This window comes from Halyomorpha halys, unplaced genomic scaffold (assembly GCF_000696795.3).
Source record: "Halyomorpha halys isolate HHAL.00 unplaced genomic scaffold, Hhal_1.1 Scaffold387.1, whole genome shotgun sequence".
NCBI classification, from domain to species: domain Eukaryota; kingdom Metazoa; phylum Arthropoda; class Insecta; order Hemiptera; family Pentatomidae; genus Halyomorpha; species Halyomorpha halys.
This window is the reverse complement of record NW_027108721.1, coordinates 1,114,284-1,124,818: the sequence shown is the minus strand read 5'-3', so window position 1 is coordinate 1,124,818 and position 10,535 is coordinate 1,114,284. Positions and strand designations below refer to the sequence as shown.

Genomic DNA, 10,535 nt, shown 5'->3' with positions numbered 1-10,535 from the left:
ATAATTAATTAAAATAAGGTTTTTAATTGTTGATAATTTTATAGAGGAAAATTAAATGTTAATGATTTTTAAATTTTAAATAAATAGGTTTTGAACTTATAATAAAGAAAATGACCTGGGCAGAATAGCCTGCAAAAGAAATTTAAAAAAAATTTTAAATTAATGTGAGGAAGAGTTTGTATTGAACATGGCTAGAATGGCCGAAACGTTGGATTACTGAAAAATAAAGTGATGAGACAGAATTGGATACTAATTTCTAATTTTTGATTTATTTAATAAATAATTACCTTGTCTCAAAAAATTTTGAAATAATATAATTAAAGAAAAATTTTTCTTATAAAAAAAAATTAGAACCAGAGATATAAAATAAAATGATTGAAATGTTTTTCTTCAAATTACTTAAGTATTATTTCAAATTACTGTTTCGCTTTTATAAGGGCATCATGTCTCAATGATGTTAATAAAGGTTTGAAGAGCTAACATTCAATAACATAGAATTTCGATGCAGAGGAGTAAGAACAAAGTGAACAATAAACATCGGGAAAAAATAATCCTCCAAAAATTTATAATTTCTTTGATATTTGAGGATTTAGGACGAAACTAAAAAAATAATATGACTATGAAACTTCTGTTGGCCTACTTTACATGACGTCTCCTTGGTTTTTTTTTTTGGTTTTTTTTTTATAAACTCATTGAAATGCAATCAGTAATATTGTTTATTTCTGAAATAAATTTTAACAGTCTCGTTAGTCTGAATTTTGTCTCGTTCATTTTCATTTGATTTTATTCTTGTCCCTTTTCATCTTTTAATTTGTACTTTCTTTAATATTTCTTCTCTTTATCTGTTACTATTACCGTTTTCATTTATTTTTTAAAACCTTTAATTTGTCTTATTAAATTTTACGTTTCATTGTATACCCTTGTTATTTTCCACTTATTCTTTTTTTTTTTTTTGTACTTATGTGTTTGTACCTAGTTAGCCCTGACGAAGCCCTGCAACGTGGAGCGAAACGTTGGCTTAAATTGAAATAGTACACCAATTTACTATTTGAGTTTAATTTGAACGCACCCGGACCAAATTCCATTTATTGATAAACACGGTCAATCAGCTATCTTCCAATTTATTTATTATCTGCCAACGTTTCGTCCTACGTTGTAGGCTCAGTCTGTTAGGTGGAAGTGTGAAGAGGTCCCTCAAATGACCTCGAAACATCAGCAGAAATAAATAAATAGTTGATTACTATTTTTTTCTTCCTTCTTGACCACAGCTCCGATCATCTCCTTCTTATTAACTTATGATCAATCATCTATAAACTATATATTAGAAAAAATTGTAATTTAATTTTGTGGTAATAAGTAATAGTAATTTGTTTTAAAATTGTCAAGTACAAATGAATATAATGTTATGCACCAAAAGCTGAAGTAAAAAATAAAAAGTAATAATATTTATTCTTAAACCTTGCAATGTAGGTAACTATGTGAATGCACCCATCCAGTAGAAACGGAAAGGGTTCCATAATAAATGACCTATATACTTGGTAGATGATTGAGTTATGTGTAATAGTTAGTCTAGCCTAGAATTTCCAAAACCTGGATTTGGCTGTATTAATGACAGGCAAGTTAAGTATTACACACATTTGATTTGAAAACGACTCCTAATACCAAAAATACCAGTCTACAAGAGCACATACTGTAGGTTTTTGAAGCAACATCTATGAAATTTTCCATATTCTTATTCCAAGTAGTGGGTTTATAACCGCGATAAATATAATCAAAATTATTATACATTTCAAAAAATAAAAGAGGAGATTTTACAAACTAACAAATTTATATACAGCTTACTATGTTTATAATTTTTTTAGTAAAGCAAAAGTGAAGTTTTCTTTTCTTCATAACTTTTTCTTATAGATTTTGCAATAAACATAAATTTCTTCTTCTTTATCTTCCTCTTATGCCATTTCTAGCATCGAGAGGCCCCTTATATACATAGATTATTATAAATTACAAAAAATAAAAGAGACTCACCTCTAAAGTCCTCCACTAACACCAAAGGTGCATCCTCCAATTCCATCGGTAAATTAAGACAACTTTTTGGTCAGAAATGAAGAAGTTGTGCCTTGAGTAGATACACTTAGTGGACACTGTTTCTCTATCCTATTATTTCCCTCTTTTCCAGCACTTGAACTCTGAAACATTGCCAAGGAGGAAGTAACTTTAGTTTAGTTCAGAATACAGATCCTAGGATACCTGGGCGTAAGATCAGTAAATAGCAATGCCTATTCATTCTGACATTTAGTAATTAACTTTCTTGAATCAAAATAATATCAATGCCCTAACTTCTTAAGCTTAGTATACTGGAAAAAATTATCTTAATTACAAAACAATATTTATTTTTGGACATGAACAAATGAACCAAAGTAGAATGGAGTACTGGTCAGGTACTCAACCCCATTTATTAAGTGAGATTATTTTAATCCGGTATTCTGTTTCAGCAATCCAACCTCTTGGGATAACATTACTTACTCACTACTGGGTGCTACAGTCCTTGCAGGACCTGGGTCTCTTCCACCATTCTTTCCCATGCTTCGCCATTCTTCCACCAAGACTCTTCCGATTTCTGATTCCCATCTTTCTTAAATGATCCTCCAAATTATCAAACCACCAATTCCTGGGTCTGCCCCTTTTCCTTTTTCCTTCTGGTCTACCATTTAGCATCCTAATAGGTAGCCTACAGGGCTCCATCCTTTCCACTTGTCCTAACCATCGGAGCCTACTCTTCTTAATTGCACAGAGGATATCAGGCTCTCCATACAATTCTATTAGTTTGGCATCGCTTCTGATTCTCCACCTGAGCTCTTCTTTAAAGGCTCCAAAGACCTTTAAACAACTTATATGAACTGAGACATGAAACAAAATTGAGCAACATGAATATGCAAAGAGAGCTGAATGAGATGTCTAGGATTCAAAAGGTACTAATTTAGCGAGTAGAATTTTGAAAATAATAGCCCACTATAGCAAAAAAAAATAAAGAAGTAAAAACAGTTGTAACTCCACCACCTAAATTTACATTAACATTTATAAAACTAAAATGAAATTTATAAATAATCATTCATTTTGAAGAGGAATTAATTAATTTCTATGTGTCCAAATAAGGAAAAACTAAATATAATATGCAACCGCTCAATTTTAAGATTCTTTAAATTTTATTTGTCCAATACAATTACTAAATACACCACCCACAGAAGAAAATTTAAAACAAATCATCAATTGGGTACTTTCTGAAGTTATTGAATCTCAATAACGATTAGGTACACTGACCTAATAACTTCCTATAATTATTCTCCAACCCAACTATGATTATTTACACTTCTAATAACTTTAGTTATGTATATTTCTTATTTTATTGTAATGAATATTTATTATTTTATACTCATTTATGTTCTATAATTAATGTCTGCTTAAGACCCCACTCATTTCTAATTTTTGAACATTTGAAGAAATGCTTTGATATCAGTCACATTTTATGAATCTTAGCCTGAAACTACATGGATTATTAAGAAATGGGACCTATAAGTATAAAAGGTCTTTTCAAATACATAAAAAATTTTCTTTCTTAAAAACATGGGTGGTATCCTTTCCAGACTCTTAAGGTATCAGAACGGGTCTTATTAATTCTATATTTTGTTTATTTATTTAAATAAATAATGTACAAGAAATTTAAAAACAATTTTTTATTTTAAAAACGTTTTCTCACAGTAACTTTTTACAAAGGACTAGATAAAATAAAGCACATATTACATCAAATAATTTTTCAATACACAAATTAAAACATCCACAATGACATCAGTGGGGAAACGTGCAAGATAATGTTTGTAAAGAATAATCAATACAAAATTTATCATTTTCTGTAACAATTACAAGAGTTTAAGGCACATAGTTCTAAAAAATATAATATATATGAAATGGCAATGATTTATGTAGTTCAATTTTGGAAGAAATAAATTTCAGTTCCTAAAAAAAATTCTGGTAAATTTATATTTATTTTTATATCCTTGCCCTCATTATTTTCCCGTAGTTAGATTTAATAAATAAATACTATATATTCGGATTTTAAATAATAAATGAGCAAAAAATTAATTGTTTTTATCAAAGAGCTCACAATCTAAGAAGAAAACACATGATGAACTTTTTTTTTATTTCTGGAAAGACATAAAGAAAGCCATTTTCGAGGAAATCATTATTAGCATCCTTTTTTTTATTTGTACCCTTCATTAAAATAAAATTAGTACATCATACATATATAATACATTTCATGTATTATATATGTATGATGTACTTATATAGTATATATAATAATTTTAAATTTTATAATATAGTATGTATAATACATTAAATGTATTACATATACTTTTACTGAGTCTTTTTGAATTCATTTTCTATTACCATCCAAAAACACATATATGACATTAGTTTCAACTTTCTACTCATTAATGTGAGACTAAAAGTAGAAAAAATAGTTTTGAGTAACCTCCATTCTATAATGCATTTTGGGAGTCTCTTGGAGGGTTATAATTATCATCTTTTATATTCTACACTATTCATTGTATTCTATTATACATTATTATTTTACTATAATGCTTTATAGTTTGCATTCATTTTATCTGATCCATTAAGTTATACACTTTTCAAGATTCTAGCCTAATAACTAACTTACCAATGCTAAGTTATTAACCCTATGATTGAAAGAAAGAAATACCTATTTTGCAAGTCCAGAAAATTTGCTTTTGATTATGACTGTAAAAATGAGAAGCCACATATGAGAATTGAATTTCTGAAGAATCATTTGAGCTAAAAATCTATATTCTATAGTGAAGGTAATCAGGAACTTCAAACCATCTAAAATTAACTTATAGGAAACAAAATTCATCAGAATAATTTATCATGAGTGTATTATAATACCACCTAGTTGTTGCAAATAGTGATCAGTGAAGAAATTTATTTGAAGATCAAGCCCAGTGAAGTGGTGGAAGAATGGAACTTGCATAAATTTCCATGGCACAAATAAACAGTTAACACAGTATATAGTAGATTACAAAGGTTTCTCAAAATGTCATTTATCTACTGGTCAATGAAACGGATTTATGAGAACTAAAAAAAAACTAAACAAGAAAAACAATAAAAAATAATTTGAATTTACGTTTTATTCAAACGATTTAAAGTAAATTTCAATATTTCCAGTGAATATCCTAGTTATTTAATAAAGAAGGTATTAAATAAATCCTCTATCTCTGAAAATTCGTCTAGAGGAGAATGTATTTATTTACCTGAATTGTAGCATTAGGAGTTCGAAGTAGAAAGTATGTTACCAATACTACAGCTTGACTAAATATAATAAATATTAAACCCCTTTATATTTATATTAAAGTTTATTCTTTCAAGGTTATCTATGTCAAGTTTTTTGATTGAATCAATTTCAAGAAGACACTAAAGAAACTTAAAGAACCATATTGTAATATTTCATTTCATAAACAAGCAGAAAAACTTTTCTAGTTTTAAATAAAAATTTGCATTTTGTAAAAAAAAGGTTTTTTTATGAGTACTCCTCAATCAATAAATTTGTGGAATGAATTTGTAGTCCAATTTTATATATATTTCTTTGTAAGGGAGCAGGATACCTCAGTGGTAAGGAACTGTGATACTAACTCCAAACCAAAGACCCGGGTTCCAGGTGGCAAATAATTAATTATTCTGTTGCTGAAGCAATGAGTCAACTCTGTGGGTTTGGGAGTCCTCCGAGGTTCGCCCAGCCTCATAAAGTAGGTACCCTTAACTGGGGAAAAAACACACAACCTTGCACAACCGTTGGTCTAGTAATAGTACTTCCTTATAATGTACTAAAACCCTGACATTTCATGGGTTGTAGCAGTACAGATTAATTTATTACACTTCTTTGTATCAGTTTATGTCAACAGCTACTTCATATATATCTGCTTAAATATTGTACAAATTATTTTAAAACATAAATTTGATACTACCGAAGATTAAAAAAATACTCATACATTTTTTTAGATGTATTATACTTTTTATCTCAAAAGGCAAGTTTTTCACAGTTTAGTGTTACAATAAAAAAAACTTTGGCACATACTAATACTTATGCTTAAGTAGGAAAAAAGTACTATACCAAATATCTATGTTATAAATCAAGTAACAAGAAATAATGGACCAAAGAATTAACAATACTTTTTAAATATTATCCTTGGGTAGTATGCATACACTAATATTTTAAAATAATTATGGAATACTTACAATTTATACCCATACTTGCCCTAAATCAGTGCCTCGCAAAATATAAGTCATTCAGTGGTGACCCAAGGCAAATAAAGAAATCCTATCTAACTTTTTAAATTTCACATGACCAAAATTAGTTGTTCACATAAACAATAAATATTTTGTCTGATAATAATGTCATGGCAAGACCTAAATTACACATTTACATTTCATTACATTTTTACATATTGTATAATATTTTATACATTTTTTTTTTCAGTATAAATTAATAATATTTTATATTCAGGATTTAGAAAATATCTGAAAAACCATCAAGATCCATGTATTTAATCAAATGTCAAAACAAATCTAATTTCTCCCAAACACATTGTCTCTACATAGTTATAAGGTACAAAAATAGATGTTAAAGTCACAACAAAAAAAAGTTAATTACCTTTTTCTCTAATATTAATAATAATGGTCGCAAAAATAAAGAAAAGTTATTAAAAAACAAATAAAATGAATTTTATTGTATACTATCTCTTTTATATTATCTATTTTGTTTTCCTGTTTTCTAAATAATTCAGGAGAAATTGATAGCAGTGGTGGGTTCGAGATATGACACTACAATCATATTGTAATATGAACAATACAAACTATGTCAATAAACAGTCATTATTTTTAATAAATTTATTGTATTAGATATTTTTCTTTCTTTAAGAAATAAAAATAATAACAGCAAAAGACAGAGGTAAGTAAATTAAATATATACCAGATAATATAAGATGCTAAAAACTAATTTTTATATTGCCACACATACCATTTTTTTAAAACTCCAATACTATCGACTATGTATAAAATTAAATTTTAAGATATATTTTGGGTTTCTTAAAATTTAATTTTTTTAATTTAAATTTTAATTGAAGGTCTTGGAGCGAGACTATGACTACCAAACTCCAGTTTCAAAAAATTCTACACTTTATATGTAATGTTTTGTATAGTTTATGGGTCACTCTCTACATAGTGAAAATGTATTTTTGTATTCTTTATCAATACATTAGAATTTAATGATGATATGAAGGGTTTTTTTTATCCCCTAAAGAGGTATAAATATTTTCTCTGAGTTTAAATTTCATTCCCTTGCTGTTTCTATTATTATACCTCAAACTCTCTTTTTCTCATTTATTTGAGTATTCCCAAGGTGAACAATATAAATTTGAACTTGTACAATCAATAATATGACCTATTTTAAAAAAATGATTGATGGCTCACAATGCAATGTTCTAACCACTAGACAATCACAGCCTTTTCATGGTGAGGGTCCACGATTCAGATGAGTAGGAAAGAATAGAGGAATGCCGATTTATTGATCATTATTTGAGTTTTTCTCATCACTTTACTTTTACCCTGGAAACCCCTTCGAAGCAAACTAAATATTCTTCCAGCTGCATTGATTCTTTGAGAATCTTCCTCATCAATGTAGCCGCTTTCGTTGAGATGAGCACCTAGATATTTGAAATTTTGGACCTGCTCTAGCCTTTCTCCGTGAGCTCTGTACTCACCCTCATTATTCTCCGGGGTTTCTTTCCTATCCTCATATATTGGGTCGTTTCCAGGTTAATTTTCATGTTTATCGAGACCATTTCCTCTTGCATAACACTTATGTTGTATTGGAGGTCTCGGTCATTAGAAGCCAGCAAGACCAGGTCATCCGCAAAAGCCAACACAGAACATTTTATGGTTTGTACATTCCTGTGTCCTAACTCTTTAGGTGTCTCGTTCTAAGGTTAGCTTCCTTTATCACTTTATCGAGGACTACTATGAAGTAGACTACTCTGAGGACTAACCTCGGATTCAAACCAGCTGAGAGCATCCTAGAGAGGCACAAGCTAAGATGGTTCGGATATCTCCTTCAGATGGACCAGGAAAGAACTGCCAGAAAGCCATATGAGACTCGCATGGAGGAAAGAAGGCCAATCGGAAGACCCCACACTTCCTGAGTGGAGAGTGTTAAGGAGGCGTCCAGAAGGCGGGATATGGACTGGAGTAGAAGGGAGATGATCCAAGAACGAGATATCTGGTCCAGACTCTGTAAATTGTAACTCCACACTGCGCAAGCAGTAAAGGGGATAAAATGATTATGATGATTGATGGCTCACAGCTTTGTTAATAAAACACAGTATTCATTGCCTAATTAAAATAGAAATAGCGTGAAAGGAGTGAAAATAGGTGTCCCCCAATTATCTATTAATCTTGCATTTTCTGTTCACATTCTATATACAAATAGAAGGGAAATATGGGGAAAAAAAGTCTATAATTGGTTACTCTGGTCGCCATTCCTTTCATTTGATATTTTTTTTTTTTATTGATAGATAGTAAGATTGCATTTACACTCTTATATACAATATTTTCACTATTGACCTGAGGATGCCCATTCTATCCCCTCATATGGTAGGTAGAGCAGAGCTCTTTGCCACTCCCTTCATTGCACCAAACTTTGTTATGCAGTTTTCTTTGGGTTTGTTGCCAACGTTTAATGAAGTGATAGAAAAGTGTCAGTGACTTTAATATCCCTCATTTATAATATTATAAAAGTGATAGAAAGGAGTGCATGTAACATTTATATGTGATTATTTAGCTTAAGAAATATTAAGAATATAAAGTCTGGTGTTACAATCATAGACACAGAAAAATATTCGTTTTCCTCTTTCTTCTTTGATTGGATAAATTTTTATTTAATTACTTAATATTTTCAACTTTAATAGATAATAAACAATAGTTAAATAGTATTAAGCCTCTATTTTTATTTTCACTAACCTATATTTGAAATATTTGGGTGGAATATTAAGGGAAAGTACCTAGACGCCTGGATAATTTAGCATCCAAGTTTCCAATGAAAATACAAGCTTTAAGACTTCATGAATCTAAATAACAAAGTATCATAAAATGGTCTGCATGGATACAGTCTGCTCATCACATACATATACATGTATGTGGTGAGCAGACTAGCTCAGAAACAAAAATTTTTCAAAACTGTTATTATGTATTTGAGGTACAACATGTCTATATAAGGTAGAAGCCTAGGAAGTTAAGGTAACTGTTTTCCTAAAATCTACTTACCACAAATGCCACTAATTTCACACACTTTTACCATTTTCTCTAGAACTGTTCTAATTAAATTAGATGGTCATTAGTATTAGTTTAGTCTTATCATCATGGAACTAGTCTGACAGGGCTTAAATGCCAAATTTAAAAAAAAAAAATTTCTACAGTACCTCTAATTTTATATTTTCGAAATAATTTAATATCTCTGATTGTTAACAGTAACAATGTGTAAATATATGATATGAAAAATTTTATATTTATGATATTTCACTAAAGGAAAAAATAAATGTTTAGTCATGGCAATAGTCAGATTTTATGTTCACTTACCGATATATAGTATTTTATGTGATAAATAGTAAGAGGAAATACAATCGTCCTGAATAATAAAAACATTGCAGTTTTGAAACATTTTGTACTGTATATAAAAAAATAAACTCTCATAACAATATTGTACTTTTCATTTTAATAATACTTTAATCGATGTATTAATATTATTGAAAAAAAATCAATACATAACGATTATGTATGAAATATCAAGTGGGGAAATGTTGGCTCTAGGAGGTTCAGCTCATAGCAGCGCTGGACTATGTAATTCATTTTCTATTTATGCCTGTGTAAATAAAGTTCATAATATTATTAAAAAAATAACAATTACACTTAAAAAGCCTGAAATTAAATTAAAATTTAATTTTATCATATTAGAATTAAATTTATTTATGATTTAAAAAGAAATAATTATACTTTGTAAGCAGTATACCCAAATACAAATTTAATAAATTATCTAAAACGCAATAGTAAGATATCCTAAGAGAATAATTTATAATTAACAGCTACCATCACACACTATTTTAAATATTAGTTAGTATCAATAACTAAAGAAACATTTAAGAGGACATAAAAGTAACAAAAGGTACCTGTTTATACTTCAGAGAATGCTATTAATAAAATATTTCTATTTTTTAGAGTTAAGACTAGAAATATATCCTGAGATACAATAGAAAGGGATAATATCTATTTGAAGAAAAAGTAATCAGGTGTAACAACACTCGTAGTTTTTTTAAATGAAATAAATATTTTTAAATATAAATCGTTCCTTTGATGCAAGGTTTTCATTCGATCAGTATGTGCACCGCTGCCTGTGTTAGGGGTCACAAATGCTATAT

General features: G+C 29.0%; 1 protein-coding gene across 1 annotated transcript in view; it reads right to left on the bottom strand.

Annotated features, from left to right (window-relative positions):
- loaf (lost and found) overlaps nt 1-10,404 on the bottom strand; it is a 398,449-nt gene extending 388,045 nt beyond the window's left edge. Inside the window, exons 1-2 of the mRNA XM_014422727.2 lie at nt 10,287-10,404; nt 2,026-2,186 (exon numbers count right to left, since the gene is read on the bottom strand). Of these exons, the coding sequence (XP_014278213.1) occupies nt 2,026-2,071 (46 nt within the window). The 5' untranslated portion in view covers nt 2,072-2,186; nt 10,287-10,404. The remainder of the gene's footprint in view (nt 1-2,025; nt 2,187-10,286) is intronic.
- Nucleotides 10,405-10,535: the final 131 nt, after the last annotated feature.